General features: G+C 37.4%; 1 protein-coding gene and 1 long non-coding RNA gene across 2 annotated transcripts; one reads left to right on the top strand and one right to left on the bottom strand.

Moving 5' to 3' along the window:
- Window positions 1–5,094: 5,094 nt before the first annotated feature.
- ptger4c (prostaglandin E receptor 4 (subtype EP4) c) lies at window positions 5,095–9,881 on the bottom strand. Its single transcript, XM_067454040.1, has 2 exons — window positions 9,002–9,881; window positions 5,095–6,111 (listed from the first exon to the last, which is right to left on the bottom strand). The coding sequence occupies exons 1-2, from the start codon at window positions 9,824–9,826 to the stop codon at window positions 5,578–5,580; spliced, it is 1,359 nt and encodes a 452-aa protein (XP_067310141.1). The 5' UTR covers window positions 9,827–9,881; the 3' UTR covers window positions 5,095–5,577.
- On the top strand, window positions 9,784–13,652 carry LOC137090211 (uncharacterized). The gene is made up of 3 exons (XR_010907832.1): window positions 9,784–9,843; window positions 13,401–13,447; window positions 13,534–13,652. It is a non-coding gene; the product is annotated as an uncharacterized lncRNA (long non-coding RNA).
- The last annotated feature ends 5,379 nt before the right edge of the window (window positions 13,653–19,031 follow it).

Genomic DNA, 19,031 nt, shown 5'->3' on the forward strand with positions numbered 1-19,031 from the left:
AGAGAGGTTAAGTTTAGATACATAGCATGTGCACTTTTATCTGTATGCTTCCATATTAAGTATGTGTATTAAACGGCTTAAAATCGTCAAGAAGTTCATCCGCACCACAGAGCTTTTCCCTCCATTGACCTCTTGTCTCAGTTCAGCTAATGGCAATCATCAGGTAGTCAGGTAGACTGCTTGGAGACATGTATGTACATTATAGCACCATTAGGCCCTAGGTGAACCTCTCATCTGCTAAAGTGCAAAGAACGTTTCCATCTGTTGTCGAGCTGCTAATGAGCGCAGCCCTCACAGACCAGCCTGGCTGTGGCTCAGGGGCCTCTGTGCGGTGAGTCTGCACCTCTCACACCGTGGGTGAACTTAATTAACAGGAGATTGGAGCCTCTTCTGCATTTTTAAGGTATAACTGCATTACTAGGACCAGATGCTTGAAACAGTGATCACAATAGATTAGTACTCTTCAGTGGTCTGTAGCTGGAAAATGATTTTGTGCAAAAAGAAAATCCTTTGACCTTTTATTTTTAAGTGAAATGTGAAGGCCAAAGTATGGTAACCTGTACTTGGAATTTGTCCTCTACATTTAACCCATCCATGTTAGTGCACACACATTAGGAGCAGTGAGAAGTGAACAAACACACTGCAAACCGTGTGTTGGAACACAGTAGATATTTTGCATACTGGCTCAGCTGCTTATGGAAAAAGTAGTATAAAATGTATATTCCAAATTCATATTATTGTAATTTTTCATAGTAGTAGTAGGCTTCAAATAAGCAAAATGCAGATTGTAGCCTATTGTAGGCCTAATACATTTTTTGTCCACATATGAAATATCTGTCGTCATAACTCACCTTCACGTTCTAAACCCGTAGGCATATGACTTTCTTCTGACGGAAACAAAATAGATAATAAATGTGTGCAAAATGTAAATCAGCAGGCCTATGATCATTGCTTGATCGTGTTTACAAAACCTGTATGAATGATTAGCCTAATTAACGAATCAAACGGATCGACTCAGTTACAATGATTCAATGATCTGCTCGCTGTTTGATAGAATGAAGAAAATTAGGATTAGGCTCATGGTTGTTGTTTGTCACACAAATCTAGTTTCATACTTGGAATTAAGGCGGACGTCTTGGACCACTTTATGGTGTTATTATTTATTTTATTTTTTTGTAATTGTGAAGGTCCTCCTCATTCACTCATGCACACATTGTCTGGAAAGATATTGTTCAAAAATCGTGACAGGCGCTAACTAAAGAGCTTTAGTAACGTACGTTGTATGTTAGTCAGTTCAGCAGAAAGTGTGATATAACATTATTAATTTAGTTTGGGCAACCTTAGTGTTCGGTTTTAAAAACTGTGCGGCATTGACATCTGCTGGTCAATATAAGCTAAAGCAGTTGTGTCGGTTCAAACACGGTAGATCAACATACTGTGTACACATATGTGTTCACCGATAGGCATTTTAGTCGCACATTTAGAATTCAGGGGTGGCAACTATATATTTTACTGTCTATGACAACTATCCAACATGTTTGATGCGTATTGTTTTGTGTCATCGTGGTGTCAATCTTCAGTAGGCCTATACCTACAGTCTGCATCTTTTTCTATAGGCCTATATGATTTTGTAAGTAAAATCTTCAAAGGGTATACAATTACTTCATTTACATAATACTTTAGATACAATCCATATTTACTTTACAAACTAGTAGCTAAAGCCTACCGTTTTTATAGGCAACTGCAAAATCAACTTTTTTTCTGTTAGTTTTACGAGGTTACTGCAATTCTCTACATATTGTCAGACAACAACACAAAAAAATAAGAAGGCAGATAAGAGATGTGTCTGCCCACACAGCTGCACTGAAATCAATAGCTGAGTCCAAGGCCTCCATTTGTGTGTTAATGAAGGACTAGCATCAGTGTGATCTGTGAGGTATTGTCCTCCAAAAAAAAAACGGGGTAAGATACAAAACTAATCTAAATTCTGTGGCGTTACAGTAATTACACACCCCTTTTCTGGTGGTCATGCTATTACATGGGAATTAATACACAGGCACAAGAATGTCAAATGTTATAAATGTGTTAGCACAACCTAATTGTAAAGCAACCTCAATTTAAAAGGTGCAGTGTTTACATTTTACTGTCTTATCCCAGATTAGTATAGAGGCTTAGCTGGTTACACTGGTCTAGCCTATACTTTTTTAGAAGTCATCTGTTCCAGAGATGAATAAGCTATTAAGTATTGCATTTTTATTCGAATTAAAGCAATTGATTGACTAAGGTTTCCAAGATTATTTATGTTTTCATATTGTGTAGATTGTATATGTCTACTGCCCTATTTATGTAACACTTTCGAAATCTGCAAAAGGCAAACAACTGTTATGTATATAGTTGGTGCCTTGGCTTCTTTCTTGTATTCATTAAACTGAGCATACCTTGTCATTAGTGTTGTAGTGAAGACCACCTAATCCGAGAACAATGGGTGTTGAGACCAAGACAAGACCAAGGCAGGACAAGATTAATTCAAGACCAAGACCAGAGCAGCACTCCTTAAATTCATTGAGATGCACATTACCCCCTTATAACTAATACATTACTTATAGCACATTTAATTAGAAGAAGACACTATATCAATCAAATGAAATCCTTAACAAGAAAATTCCTCTTGTATCACATCTGCGCTACAGAGGTGAAACATAAGATGCATCTGAATTGGCAAATTACAAATGCATAAATACTGTTGAGGATAATGTTTTAAAAAAGAAAATATTGTATGTTTGTTAAAGTGATATCATGCTTAAATTTGTGAAAACAGCTCTCTTGCTCTTGTTGTATGGTCAGTTACAGTATATCACGTGTTATAAATCCAGATCTCATACAATAACTTTTTGCAACAATATCTTGAATTTGGGAGCATTTGTATTAATTTTTGGTGACATTTTTTGACACAATCCCTAATTCATTTCTGAATCAACACAATAAATAAATCAAATTCGAAATAAGCTATTGATTGCATCTGAAGCAGGAAGTTTTACATCCAATCACATTAATGTTGTGAATAAATCAGTCAATACATTGGCAATTTAGTCATATTGTGGTCTTGAATCAATATCCCGAGTCCTCTTAGTCTGAAACCAAGACAAAGGCCGAGACAAAAAATGACCAAGACTGGTCTCGAGTACTACAACACTACTGTCACTGTCCAGCAAAAATCTGCAAGCATTGATGGGCTCCATTTGAAGTTATCTGCACTAAACAGAAATGTGTCTCTTTACAAAATCAAACACGGACAAATGAGAGAGCACAACACTATGGCAGGGGTTCAAAACTCAGTTCCTGGTGGCCACAGCCCTGCAGAGTTTATTAAAGTGATAGTTCACCCAAAAATTACAATTCTGTCATTAATTACTGACCCTTGTGTCATTCAACCACCGAAAGACCTTTGTTCATCTTCAGAATACAAATGAAGATATTTTTGTGTAAATCCGCTGGCTCCAAAGGCCTCCATTGGCAGCAATTACATTTCCTCTCTCAAGACCCATAAAGGGACTAAACGACGTCATTAAAAGGTCCATCTCTCTACAGTGGTTCTTAGATCATTTTATGAAGCGACGAGAATAGTTTTTGTGCAACAATTTTTTTTAATCTAAATGACGACTTTATTCAACAAGTTCTTGTCTTGTCAGAGGCCCAGGCAGAAGACAAGAACTTCTTTCATTATTAAGGTTTTTATTTTTTGCGCACAAAAACTTTTTGTGACGATGACGTCATTTTGTTCTCGAAGCCCTAGTTTGAGAGTTCTCGCAGCTTGTTCTCTACACATCGTCTGAGCAGAACGTTTTTCTTGTGGGTGTCCAAGAACTATTGTGTGATTGGTCAGACATTTTAAGTGGGCGGGGTTAATGCAGAGAAACGTAGATGTTCGCCACCTGCTTTTCTCGTGAAGTATGGAATGTACTGACTAGAACAAACTTTGTTCATGTTCTTGCCACCTCAAGAAAAAAAAAGAATTTATTTCTTCTTGCAGAGTATGTACCAAGCTTTATTCTCCAGCATTCCAGGTCAAAGGTCGTATATACTGACCCAATAGCTTGAACTAGACCCAATCAACAATTTGAAGTGTCTTTTTTCATTTTCACTGACCCAGAGTTAGTACACTTTGACAACATTTATTTCAGAGGCATTTTGGCTGTAGACTAGAGTTATCATGGGCTAGTTTGCACCTGCTGGCGTGTGCTATAACTACACCATCTGGCTTCAAACATTACGTTTTAAGTTTGTTTAAATTAAAGGAAGTGTATCTAAGATTGTGGGCAAAACTGGTACTGCAGTAACTATCCCCTTTCCCCCTCCCCCTGACTCGAGGTTGCCAGATATGCTACAGGATCCAGCAGGAACGTTTGTAGCTGCAGCTGTGGTAACTAGAGCAGATCTGGCAACCCGGATGCCGAAACACAACTTACTTTGTGATTGGTAGATTGGTGAAGGGCGGAGCTTCTGCCCAAAACACAACATGACAACATCAACATCAGTTGAGGGCTGCAACAACAACTTTTAAATGACAATATCCTGGCCGGACTACTGTTGTCAGTGATAAAAGTATTTGAAATTAACATGATTTTTTTAATGTCTAGTAGTGACATATCAGGGCCATTTTATGATAAATTGAAATACATTTCTTACATACAGCTCCTTTAAATAGAACACCAAACAATGAGAGCTATTCAGATAACTTAAAATGTGTCAGTTTGTGAACTTCAACAGAAAAAGAAAGCTCTAAATACTCAAATATTAATCATTTATTTATCACGTAATTTGTTTTAATTTAAGTTTGCCCTACTCAAACCAATTCATTATTTTGAGTGTTGAGGCTGTTGAGTGTTTGACAGCAAAGTCTTCAATGGCTTAAAAACATTTAAACAACAAGTATTTTATTCTGTCATTGAATTCTATGGAAATACAACATTACAAATGGTTTCAGGTTGTTTCAAAAATACCAATGCTGTATTTTAGTTATAAATTCAGAAGAGTATTGAGATGTTAAAAAAAATATTTATTTAGCACCAAAAGTATCTTTCAAGTATCGCCATTGTCATTTTTTAATCTATCTGTGCTTTTGTCTGGTCTTTCTTTCTTTTTGCAATAGAAGCATTTATTTTAAGGATGGCTAAATTGTTGGAGTTTGTTGGTCAGTTGTACTCTAGCATGTTATTAATATAAATTGCACCTTTAATAAATTATTCACAGTTTGACAAGTCACAGTTAAGGACAACCCAGCATGCAACATGCCACAGCACAGGAGAAGGAAGCAGCATATTCATAACCACATATCAAACACATCCGTGTCACCTAACAAAACAGATTTACAAGTGTTTTGGTTTAATCCTAAAATCAGGATCATTCAGAATCAAAATAAGCAAATTCACAGAATTGTTTGTGAATGTAAGATAACACAGAAAATAGAAAAAAGTCTATTTTTTTCTTACAGTGCTTTAAAGAATGAAGATTGGCATCTCATTGTCTCATGCACTTTTTCTGATACACATGAACTTGGTGTACTGAAAGTGCAGGTCACTATTTCAGTTTTATTTCTAATATGTCAGTGGCCGGAAGAGCCACAACAGTCTTGCTGAGGAGTTTGGGGCTTGATGCTCCTTCGTCTTCATCAAAACCAATGACAGCGTTCTGTTCGATGCTAAAAGGATGAAACTCAGCCAATGCTGTATCAAAGTCCCATGCCTGGCGAAGGGTTAAGTCCACATAAGATATAGTGTTCGTGCAGGTCTGTTTACCCACGTCATTTCTACAGATGGCTGTGCCCAACGATGCGTAACTTGTGCAATTGCTTTGCGCAAATGACGGAGGTGAGTGCTGACCGTCCGTCCAACCCAAAACATGACTATGATCCCCTTTCCTCAGTCTGATAGTACGCTTGAGTCGCGTGCAACCTTTGGTTAATAGGTTTTTCCTGCACAGAATATACACCCACGGATCCAGGATAGGGTTGAAGGAGGCGAATCTAATGGCCAGGAGATCACTGCGATAGTCTGGACTTCCGCCTGACGATATGTAAGCAGGATCATACAGCTGGTTGATGAAAATGCGCACCTGTGAAGTTGAACAAAAATTCAATTCAATTAAAATGAGAAAAGATCACAACTCTTACAAATCGTAATAACAATTGTGTCCATGCTACACATTATACACGTACTGTAAAGTCTATCCTACAAGTGAAAACCTTAAATACACATTATTAAACACAATCTTCTTTTTTTATTACGATTATCATGAATATTTAGTCATGAATATCAAATTCTTAAGGTTACTCCATTTTACTTCATTAAAGCTGCAGTCCGTAACTTTTTGCACTCTAGTGGTTAATAAACAGAACTGCATGCATCTTGCAGAAGAACATTGCAGCCGGAGCTACTTCTCTCTGTTTATGTCTATGGCGGATCACGCAGGGACTGTGCTCCTCCACAGCGGTACCTACCAGTCGGCCTGAAATAGTCCCAATATAAATACTTATTATAAGTGTACCATAATGACTCAGCGTAAGACAAAAACATGGTTTGGAAAATGGATTCATGTTGTACATTCTCATTATATAATTTTTGTAAATCTTGAACACAAAAAAAGTTACGGACAGAAGCTTTAAAAAGGGTTTGTTAGAGTCTTGAAGCGTTTGTTCACCCCAAGATGAAAATAATGTCATCATTTACTCACCCTCATGTCATTAAGACCTTCTTTCATCTTCTGAACACAAATGAAGATGTTTTTGATGAAATCTGAGAGCTTTCTGTCTCTCCACTGACAGCTACGCAACTGAAACTTCTTAAAAGTTCATAAAGAGATCTTAAATAATCCACATGAATTGAGTGGTTCACACGATCACATTCATATGATGAACAGACTGAATTTGGGCTTTTATTCACATAAACTCACATATCAGCTATGGTAAACAGAAGCTCAAACATTTGCTTGACATGTCAGAACCAATGAGGTTCATTCTCATGTGTCAGGTTCAGTTGAGCTTCTGTTTATGTTCACTGATCAATGTTTACATGTGAATAAAACTAAAGCCTAAATTAAATCTGTTCATCATAAAGCGAGAGAGTGTCTTGAGAAAAGTTGGAATAAACCAAAAGCTAACAGATTTCATCAAATAGATCATTTCACGAAGATGAATTTTATAGGTTGTTCTTATGGGGTTGAAATGAGGGTGAGTATTAAAGGTGCACTTAGCAACTTTCCGTCCGCTAGAGGTCGCCTATTCAAAACAAAGGCGTAGTTTGATGATGCCAAGTTTGAGCTCAGAATCTTGGGACATGTGGTCTTCACCTCACAGCTGGTGGAAAATAAGACACGGGCAGAAATCATGTTCATGGATGCGGTTATTAACATTACTGTAGTATGAAGCGGTTGTATGAAGTATGTATAACAATCGCTGTAGTATGAAGCTGGAGCGATTGTTAAACAAACACTGCTCGCGAGCACCGGGACTTTTATGATAACGGGATGGGACACAGTCGCCGGGCGACTGCACTATTTCCGCTTTTCCGGTCATGAGTATAAGGTAAAGCAGCTCTGTTTATCATATTAGATGCATTTAAGTGTTTTTAAAATGATGTTATGACATTACTCTGTGCGTTCGCTCAGCTCTGCTGTGACATGTTCACACAGCTAAGAGAAAAGTGCTCCTGCAGAATAAAACTGAGGGTAAGGCAGCTATGACGCAATGACAGGCGACTCCCTAAAACGCTATGCTGACATGTCCCGGGTCCTTGGTTAAAATAGCAATTTTCTCACAATTTATAGTTGGAAACATTTGGGATATTGTAAGAACTCAACTGAACAAAATATATAACACTGGCCTGGTGTTTTTGGATATTTTCCTGCAAAAATACTTTATTAGTGTATTTTTGCAGTAAAATAGTGTATTTTTACTTTAATGACAGAAAACTATCCCTTTAATAATTATAATAATAAAGAAGGTCATGAGAATCTAAATAATTTTCTTGTCACATGACAACAAAATTTCTTCATCTTCACTCCCCAATATATAATTTATAGCCTATATTATTTATATTTCTTAGGCCAGCTATTAAATAAGAATAAGATTTTTTTTCCTATACATTTTTTACTTTAAACCCCACACTGTAAAAAATTGTGGTGGTTTTTGTTGGTTTAACTTAAAAAAAGTTAGTAACCTGGTTGCCTTAAAATTTTGAGTTTATTGAAATTAAAAATTTGAGTTGATACAATGAAGGAAATTAGTTTAATAAATAGAAACTCAAAATATTTTTGTATCTGAACCACATAAAAAATGTGATAAATCATGAAAATAGCACAATTTGGCATGTTTCACTGCATCATCAGAAATAACAAACACATAATTACCCAATATGCTTACAAAATCTTTTAATAATATTTGAATAAAGGTTGTCGAATCTCAAAAAATGTTCATTGTATTAACTCAAAATTTTAATTTCAATGAACTCAAAATTTTAAGGCAACCAGGTAACTTTTTTTCTAAATCATTTTTTACAGTGCAAGTATTTTATACATTTTTGTAAGAATTGCATTTTATAATTTTTTGGAATAACAAAATTAAAAATTAAAAATAAGAAGAAAAGACCGTCGCGCCGCATTCGCCAATTTTCAGGCTACAAAAACACAAGTTCACCTACTGCTCATCCCTCAGAGTCCACTGCTCTAAATAGCCAGAATGAACTAATGATGACGGGACTAATTAAGTCAGTAGGCTAATTAATTTCTTAATAAAATTTAAAAAAAGGGGGGGGGGGCTGAGTTTGTGGTTGGATACCGACAGAATTGGTTCTTGTTATTTAGGTATACTCTAAACCTCTGTTTATGTTGCGTTTTGATTGGCTGGATTAGCTAAACTTCACTGGTATTGCGCTTATTCATAAATAATATGAAATACACAAGAAAAATAATATGACCACTGCGAAGTAGGCATAACTGAATAACTCACCACTAAAGGGATGGAGCATATCAGGAACACGATCGTCATGAATATTAACAGCCAGAACATCTGGATCTCCGCAGCAGAAGTGATTTTGAATCTGCGCTGTCCGGATACATCTGCCCTCACCTGGTTCACCATACGACTCATTTTACTCATCCCGACCAGCGAACGACACACAGCGAAATTACACAGGACGGTGATGGCGATCAACAGCAGCATGAAACCTCCGTACAGAAACGTGTACGCGGCGCCGACGGAGTCCATGGCGCGCCAGTCCAAGAAGCACCAAGTTCCGGGAAAGTGTCTCTTGTGTTTTCCGAAACCAAAACTGGGCATGATGCACAACACGATATTGGCTAGATACGTCGCCATCAGCGCGAACCGAGCCATTCCCCGGTCCACATGTTGAGAGTAGAAGTACGCGTGGTTGATGGCCAGATATCTCTCCACTGACATCGCGCACAGAATAGACATCCCAGCCGAGCCGAAAAACAGCATGGAGAAGGAGAAGAAATTGCATAGGAGCGCTCCGCCCGGCCACCTGCCGGCGATGTAAGTGGCGATGACCACCGGGCTGGTGAAACAGGTGCCCAGCAGGTCCGTAATGGCCATCCCGCACACCAGAGTGTAGAAGGTGGTCTCCTTCTGTTCCTTTTTGGTGATGCAAAGCACCACGATCGCCACGAGGTTTCCGAGGACTCCAACGCCAAACATTGTAGCCGAAGTGACGAGAGAGCGATAGTCCAGGCGCAAGGCACGAGACGAGCTGTTGGCGAGAGGCACGAGAACTTCTGACACATTGAAACCCAGGTCCAACAGTGAATCATTCATGCCTGATATGTTGACAGGTGCGAGCCGCTCCACAAACTTAAAGTCTACACTTTCCATAAGTACAGTGAGTTCACCAACCTAAATACATAACAAAGAGACCTCTTAAGTTTACTCGCATCTCTCTGTGGGCTTAATTGAACTCATAGTGTCACAGCTTTTATAGAAACACACAGCTCCTCTTTCCAAGCGTGTGATGTCAGCAATACAGAGTGACGTCACGTTCAATCCCATATAGCCAGATATAGCTAATTGTAAACGTGCAGGTGTGTAACTTGTAACAAACTCAATTCATTGAGGAATGACAGGAATAGTGGCAGACTTTCTGCCTGTTTAACTGCATTATCTTAAGGAGCAATATCTTTCTCTGGTACTCTCTGTGTCTAAATGTATGAATAGAACATAATAACACTAATAATAATATATGCTGTGACTTGAATACATAACCATATTTGTTTCATGTGAATGATTAACTGAGCAATCAACTGAAAAGACAAATTATCCTCTTAAAGTTTTTCTCAGTCTATATTACCTGCAGTATATTACCTGCAAAAGCCTGTAACTTGCCCACAAATTTTAGATTACTTCTCTAAAAGTCTTTATGTCAGTGAACACATCGATGGCACATTGTCAGTGCCATCAGAATGACAAATCCTTGTCATTGTTCACTAACCATGTTGTCAATAATAATAGTGTATTCTGACAGTATTTTCTGATGTAAAATATGGTGACAGTTTTGATGACAGTGAATAAAAATGCACAAGGATGCATTTTTCCTTTATTGCAATTATTACTGCCCGCCCCCCAAAACTCTTCACATATCTCCTAACAAACATTATTTGACACTCATAAAACCAAAAATTAATAAAAACACTATAGTGTTTACAAACAAGAATACTGTTCAGAATTTCCTGCAGTATTTTAACATTTTCCTTGTTTTATATTACAGTACAAAATTATACCTATGTTGTGCCTTTTAGATGGTAATGAAATTGAAAGGCTAACATCTGTGGTGTTCAACTAAATATACACTATATTGCCAAAAGTATTGGGACACCCCTCTAAATCATTGAATTCAGGTGTTCCAATCACTTTTCAATGGCCAAAGGTGTATATAATCAAGCACCTATGCATGCAGACTGCATCTACAAACATTTGTGAAAGAATGTGTCGCTTTCAGGAGCTCAGAGAATTCAAGCGTGGTACCGTGATAGGTCCCCAACTGTTCAATAAGTCCACTCGTAAGATTTCCTCCCTACTAAATATTCCACTGTCAGCATAGTGGATGCAATTAGGAACAATGGCAGCTCAGCCATGAAGTGATAGGCCAAGTAAAATTAGAGCGGGGTCAGCGTATGCTGAGGCGCACAGTGTGCAGAAGTCAGCTTTCTGCAGAGTCCATACCTCAACAGACCCCTAAACTTCATGTGGCCTTCAGATTAGCTCAAGAACAAAGCGAGAGCTTCATGGTATGGTTTCCATGGCTGAGCAGCTGCATCCAAGCCTTACATCACCAAGTGCAATGGATAGCATCAGATGAAGTGGTGTAAAGCACGCTGTCATTGGACTATAGAGGAGTGGAGGCGTGTTCTCTGGTGTGACGAATCACGCTTCTCTATCTGTCAATCTGATGAACAAGTCTGGACTTGTTACCAGGAGAGTGGTACTTGCCTGACTGTATTGTGCCAAGTGTTGGTGGAGGGGGAATTATGTTGTGTGGTTGTTTTTCACGGGTTGGTCTTGGACCTTTAAGCCGGGTGCACACTGTGCGATTTTGGCCACGATTTGGCCGTCTGAGACAAATTTAGCAAATCCTAAAAGATTCCTCTGATCCAAGGCTAAAATCTGACGTCTTTGGTCGTTAGTTTGACATGTTCACCGGCAGCCGATTAATGACCGCTGCGATCAAATTTTACCTCAGACGAAATTCTGGCAGTGTCAGAAGATTTGGCACACAATCCTGCAGTGTGACTTTGGCAATATTGTATTTTTACTTTCATGCCAATAAAGCAATCTTGAATTGACTTCTCCTAAGACGACAGTCAAATATCTCCGTTTTTCTAGACAAACTATGACCAAAACGAGAGCTAGAGATTTCTTTGTAGCCAGCATTTCAGTCCCGCGTGTAATGCAGCTCACTGTCACTGAACGCTTCATTCATTGATGATATAAAACACCGGATGAGTTTTCTTGTGTGCGTCTGTTTTTAGTGCGCCTTCACTCGTGCAGTCTGACATTAATGCCAACTGAGATCTTACAGTGTGACATGGATCATGTTCATACAGTCTGACAAGGGACATTCGCAAAGGATTTTGAAAAATCGCAGTGTGCAGGACCCATTAGTTTCAGTTTAAAGAACTCTTAATGCTTCAGCATACCAATACATTTTGGACAATTTCATGCTCCAAACTTTGTGGGAATAGTTTGGTAATGGCCCCCTCCTGTTACAACATGACTGCGCACCAGTGCACAAAGCAAGGTCCATAAAGACATGGACGAGTGAGTTTGATGTAGATGAACTTGACTGACCAGCACAGAGTCCTGAACTCAACCCGATAGATAGAATACCTTTGGGATGATTTAGAGCAGAGACTGCAAGCCAGGCCTTCTTGTCCAACTTGTCCTAGTCTCACAAATGTGCTTTAGAAGAATGTAAAAATTCTGATAAACACACTCCTAAACCTTATAGAAAGCCTTCTCAGAAGAGTTGAAGCTGTTATAGCTGCAAAGGGTGGGCCATGTTAAACCCTACGGATTAAGAATGGGATGTCATTAAAGTTCACGTGCATGTAAAGGCAGGCACCCCAAACCTTTTGGCAATATGTGTGTGTGGATGTGTGTGTGTGTGTGTGTGTGTGTGTATGTGTATGTGCGTGTGTGAGTGTTTGTGTTTTTACAAATAGTTTTGTCTTATCAGGGCTAAATCCTATTGTCAAACAGAATTACTGTATGTTTCTCTCACATCTGTTGTTTTCTTAAACAGCATTAAGAATGCCTTTGTTCTTAGTTCTCTGACAAGGCCAGCATTCTTAATCATCCTTCATCATAGGCTTTCCTGTAGCTCAAACAGTAGAGCATGGCGCTAGCAATGCCAAGGTCATGGGTTCGATTCCCAGGGAAAGCAAGAATTGACAAAAATGTAAAATGTGTACCCCTTAAATGCAATGTAAGTCGCTTTGGATAAAAGCGTCTGCCAAATGCATAAATGTAAATGTAAATCATAACTGCACCTTTAAAAACTAAAAAAGGTTGCTGTATGTCATTGTTATGTATCAAAAAGTTTGAATGTGTTGCCATGATTGCACATTTCATGAAGAAGAAATAAACAGTCCCTCACACACTGCACATCCTGAGCTGATGTATATAGGCAGTGGCGAAGTATTGATCTGTTTGGACTGGGAAAATCTTTACATCAATCTTTATCCTAATCCATATGGGAGTATTTAGGCACAGGGAAGGTTATGAATCTGCAGGAATCTAAATGAAGCCATACTGTTGTACTAATGGGAGTGTAGGATGACAGCAGAGCCTTTCTCAACACCGAATCTCGTTAAAGCTCTTCTTCTGTCCACCACAGGTATCTGATAGCACTGGGGAATCCATGGGCTTGAGGTGTAATTTGAGGTAATGAAAGAATTCATCATCACGAGGGAGTTAAAGAGCGATTCCACCATGTGACGGCTCTGTTCAATCTCTGTCTTTGTAAGTAGATTCTGCCCTGATGCAAGCAGCAGTCGGTGTGTGAGCGGCCGGCACCCCGGGCAAACGTCTCCCTCAGCCTTTCATATCTTTCTGCAATAACCTTTTGGCCATAGACGTCAACACTCACACGCCCACATTACACACAGAGGGTAGGCGTTTATACCCCGCTCTTGTAGAGGTTGGCTGGCTGAGTGTGTGCGTGGTAAGTCGGAAGTGTATATACGGATATCTATTTTATGAGCAAACGCATACTATAAATGTCAATGGAGAATCATTTATAACACAAATAGTGGAGCATAAATCTTTCACCTTGATCATTTCCTATTTGGTACGAAACCATTATTTAATATATATCTAGATCTCTCAGCAGTGTTGGGGAAAGTTACTTAAAAGTAATGGGTTACAATATTGCATTAAAGGGATACTCCACCGTTTTTTAGAAATAGGGCTTATTCAACATATTTCCTACATTTAGATATGTGGGCAAATGCATTTTTGTCTCAGTGCATGCATTGTTTTAGTTTGGCAGGGTCGGCGCTAGCTTAGCTTAGCATAATGAATGGAATCCTATGTTGCCAGCTAGCATGTCCCGAGTAAAAGTGATCCAAAAAAGCCAACTAATTATTTCTTGTGGCCTGCGTATTCACAAGAAGTAAAAACAGCGATGCACATTAAGACTGCGATTTCCTAGGCAGATAATAACTTGGGACTATATTATGGGGAAGGACAGGCGAAGCACTGCTACTTGGGCGCAGAGATATCACGCAACACATCCGAAATCCCTGGCTTTTAGCTGGCTATTTTTTCATACAGTACATGAATGGCGATGAACATGGATGATTTTGTGAGAGACGAAGAGGGTTACTTAGACAATCACGATCCAGAACCATACCTCTATGAACCAGAGTTTTCAGAAGAGGGTCTACGCCTGCGTTCTTTGGAAATAGAACGACAGGAGGAGGAGGTTGCGATCGCTCAACAGCCGCTTTCACAGGTAACATAACATCATCATTTATTTTAGTTTCGGTTGTTCACACTAAACAGGTTGAATTCAACATGTGGCTATACTAGAGGAGGCTAACTTTATTTGAACTGTAGTCTATATACCTCTTCTCAGCATCTATCTTACAACCAAATAAAGACAAGCAATAACATAAGGAAGAGTAATAAAAGACAACTTACATGTCCACTTTCTGCCTGTGCTTTGAAAATGGATGGGGCGGCAGTATCTTTCAGACGTAATGTCTTTCTTGGCCCATATTGCATCTGTTCAAAGTAGTCCTTTGGTGCAAAATGCTCATCGCAAACACGATATTGTTTAATTTTGTAGAGAGGCGTTGAAGTACAGATATCCAGATCAGCTAGCCATTTATTTCTCAGATCCACATTTGATGGAATTCTTTGAAACATTACATTAGTGTGTCCGTTGCTTGTTCTCAAAACCTTTTACTACGCAGGCATTTACCATGTTTGCTGTAACTGTAGCTGTCACTTCTCAAAATAAACAATCCAAAAGATAAGACACTCGGTGCAGGTCACGTGATATCTGCGCCCAAGTAGCAGTGCTTCGCCTGTGTGCTTCTCCATAATATAGTCCCAAATCTGCCTAGGAAATCGCCCAGTCTAATGTGCATCGCTATTTGTACTCGTTGTGAATACGCAGGCCACAAGAAATAATTAGGTGGGGGTTTTTTTAATCACTTTTACTCGGGACATGCTATCTGGCAACATAGGATTCCATTCATTATGCTAAGCTAAGCTAACAGCGACCCGGCCAAACTAAAACAATGCATACACTGAGACAAAAATGCATTTGCCCACATATCTAAATGTAGGGAAGATGTTGATTAAGCCCTATTTTTAAAAACAATGTTAAATTCATTTTTTAGGAATACTGAATTTAGGCACCGGGCCATGTGTTTTCAAATGGAGTGCCGTGAGGAATCTCTATGTTTAGTTTTGTTTGATAATATTGTTTCTTGAGCAGCAAATCATTATTTCAGGATGATTTCTGATGGATCAAATGACACGGAGTAATGATGACCATTCCAGAAATTAATGAAATTTAAAAAATATATAAAAATAGAAAATTGCTGTTTGAAATTGTAATAATATGTCACAATATTACAGTTTTTGCTGTATTTTTCATGAAGGAAAATGCATTCTTGTTCAGCTTGAGAAATATATTTAAAAAAACATTACCAACTGCTCACTTTTAGTGTGCATATGCAATACACAGCACAGCCACACAAACAGATATACTGTATAAGCATATTCATATACAATATACATTTACACACACACACATATATATATATATATATATATATATATATATATATATATATATATATATATATATATATATATATATATATATATATATATATATATATATATATATATATATATATATATATATATTTGCACATAGAGTACATATACACAGGCATATTTGACATTGACACATGTCAATATAATTATTATTGCTCCAAATCATTATAATTGTTACCTTGTGATGATATTCCCTTGAGAGAGAAAAACAAAAGGGCTGAAAACACACCTATTCAATGGAATGTCAACATAAAATCAAGCACGTTTCAACAAATGACAAGATTAGCTGTTGCTATAGAAATATCCCGCAGCTGAGCCTGGCTGTATTGTGCATTTGTTACTATCTACAGTTGTTTTGACTCTCAGAGCATGGTTTAAACTAAAGATGGCATTGAGTCATGACACATACTTCTGTATGGCACTTCCTTTAATGGGAATTAAAGGAAAATAACATGAAATAAAACCCTGAATAGTTTATATACTACATTATGTACCTACAGTTTTCTTTCCTCTGTAAATAGTACACCTATGCTCCTCAACTGTATTTAGTGTGAGGCCTACACAAAGTAATTTTTTGTGTTTTATTACATCTACTCTCTAAAAATGCTGGGTTAAAAACAACCCAAGTTAGGTTGAAAATGCACCAACCCAACAATTGGGTTGTTTTAACCCAATGGTTGAGTTGTTCTTACCCAGCAATTGGGTTGTCTTAAGCAACATTTAACCCAACCACTGGGTTAAAACAACTTAACCATTGGGTTAAAACAACACAATTGTTGGGTTGGTGCATTTTCAACCCAACTTGGGTTGTTTTTAACCTAGCATTTTTTAGAGTGTAGGTGCACACTTTAATTTTGTATGGATATTTTTCTAGTTTCTGTTTCTAGTTTCTGGCTTACATTGCTCCAGCAGTACAAGCTATGACATCTGAGCATTGTGCCTGTGAAATGTGAATACATACACAATACAATACAGACACTGTGGATTTTCTATTCTGTATGCTAATAAACTGGTCTACCGTCACCAGGGTTGGGAATCAAAAATAGATTACAATTCTGGAACAAAATACTTAAAGGAACACTCCACTTCTTTGAAAATAGGCTCATTTTCCAACTCTCCTGAGTTAAACACTGAGTTTTACCGTTATCAAATCCGATCTCTCCGAGTCTGGCAGTATCACTTTTAGCATAGCACAGATATGTTTTCCTATTTAAAACTTGTTTAGTTGCATCATTCACTAAGACCATCGGAAAATGAAAAGTTTTAATTTTCTAGGCCAATATGGCAAGGAACTATACTCTCGTCTCTTTCATGCGTAATAATCAGGGAACTTTGCTGCCGTACCAAGATATTACGCAGCGTCTGAAAATAGTTCCCAGCATGCTCAAGCAGGTTGTCACGTTGGTTATGTTGACAGAAGTTAGCCTATTTTCAGGCGATGCATACTATCATTGCACTTGCTGCACCCATGGTACAGTTATAACCAAATACTTGTTATAATTCAGATTCCTCTTATCAATTCCTTTGTGTGCATTTTAATTATTTTAAACCATTCAAGTACAAGAAGACCCACATATCCAAAGTGGGTGCATAGAAAAAGTATTTTTGCACTTGAATCGACAAATACACACAAAAATATGTCAAAATATCCTTGTGAACACAGTCAGTTATATCTAAAGTGAACGTAAACCATTGACAAATGAAACGCATGTGATCCATGCTGCTCTTAAAGTGACAGTGACTCCTAATATTCCTGCTGCCATCTCTATAATAACATCAAACAACAAAATTCACTCGTTGTTCTTGACTAAATAACATTTGTACTGTATATTTTACTTATAAAAGGCAGCGTTATTTAACAGTTACTGTAGACAACATGAAAATCTTAAAACATTTTTTCTTTAACTGTATCTTTGTGTTTATTTGTGCGATTGCTATTTTGTTTATTTGTTCTTTTTGAATAGCAGAGTGTTTACTTATCTTTAATAATGCTTGAAATTAATATTAGTTAGGCTAGTTGTTTTTGTTATGGTATTTTAATTGATTGATTTTGTTGATTTTTGTTCAAGGTATTCAGTTACAATGAAAGACTTACATCAAATGTGAATGATATCTGGTTGTATTGTTTTATAATGTTACAATATAATATCACCAAACAATTCTGAAAAAAAAATTGTCTTTTTATCCTGGTTTCCACAATAATATTCAGCACAAATGTTTTCAAAACTGATAATAGTATTTTTTCTTTCTTTGGCAGCAAATCATCATATTAGAATGGTTTCTGGAGGATTATGTGACACTGGAGACTGCAGTAAGGATGCTGAAAAATCAGTTTTTAAATCATAAGAATAAATTATATATTAAAATATGTAAACATTTTAAAATATAATAAAATAGAAACCAGTTAATAATATTTCACAATATTACTGTATTTTTTATCCAATAAATACAGCCTTTGTGAAAAAAATAGAATAAAAATGTTTAAACCTTAGCGAACCAAAATTTGAATGCTATATTTGGGTTAGAGATCCTTTTCTGCACATTAAAGGGATAGTTCTCCCAAAAATTCTGTCATCATTTACTCACCAATTTCTTTTAAACCTTCTTTCTTCTGCTGAATACAAAGAAAGATATTCAGAAGAAATATTTGTAACCAAGCTGATTTCATATCTCTTTATTTTCGTGTGAACTTTACCTTTAAGTCGCCCTCATGCCTTTTGACCATTTCATTTGGAAAAGTCTATTGAAAACCTTAACTACTGGGTATGCTAGAATCCACCGCACTTTTTTACTTCAAACGCTGCAGACATTTTAACTGATGTATAGTGGTCAATGGTCTTGATGTATTTCCCTCCCGACAGAGCTTCAATATCCCAATCGAGCCATTCATTCACGAATTACAGCATCAATTCCTCAGTGCTGTAAGTTTGTCTAAACAAATTATGGCTCGATTTTGTGTACTTGAAAAGTGTTGGTTTAGTGATTCACTGTTGGCTGTCAATTTCTAATTAAACGTGTTAAATCTTCTGCTGTTCGTTTGTTGCTGGTAGCAGGAGTTTACTTTTTTTCAAAGCAAAACCCAAATATGAGGACTCCCTTCTATACATAATTTAAAATTAGCAATACATAATTTAAGATTCATTTGTACTTAAATAAAAATAAATAAAAAAAA

The sequence above is a fragment of the Pseudorasbora parva genome, chromosome 9 (assembly GCF_024679245.1).
Source record: "Pseudorasbora parva isolate DD20220531a chromosome 9, ASM2467924v1, whole genome shotgun sequence".
Classification (NCBI taxonomy): Eukaryota; Metazoa; Chordata; class Actinopteri; order Cypriniformes; family Gobionidae; genus Pseudorasbora; species Pseudorasbora parva.

Coding starts and splice junctions, on each gene's coding strand:
- ptger4c (XM_067454040.1), bottom strand. CDS start 9,826: ATGAATGATTCACTGTTGGACCTGGGTTTCAATGTGTCAGAAGTTCTC. Junction 6,112..9,001: donor TATGCTCCATCCCTTTAGTG/GTGAGTTATTCA, acceptor TCAACTTCACAG/GTGCGCATTTTCATCAACCA.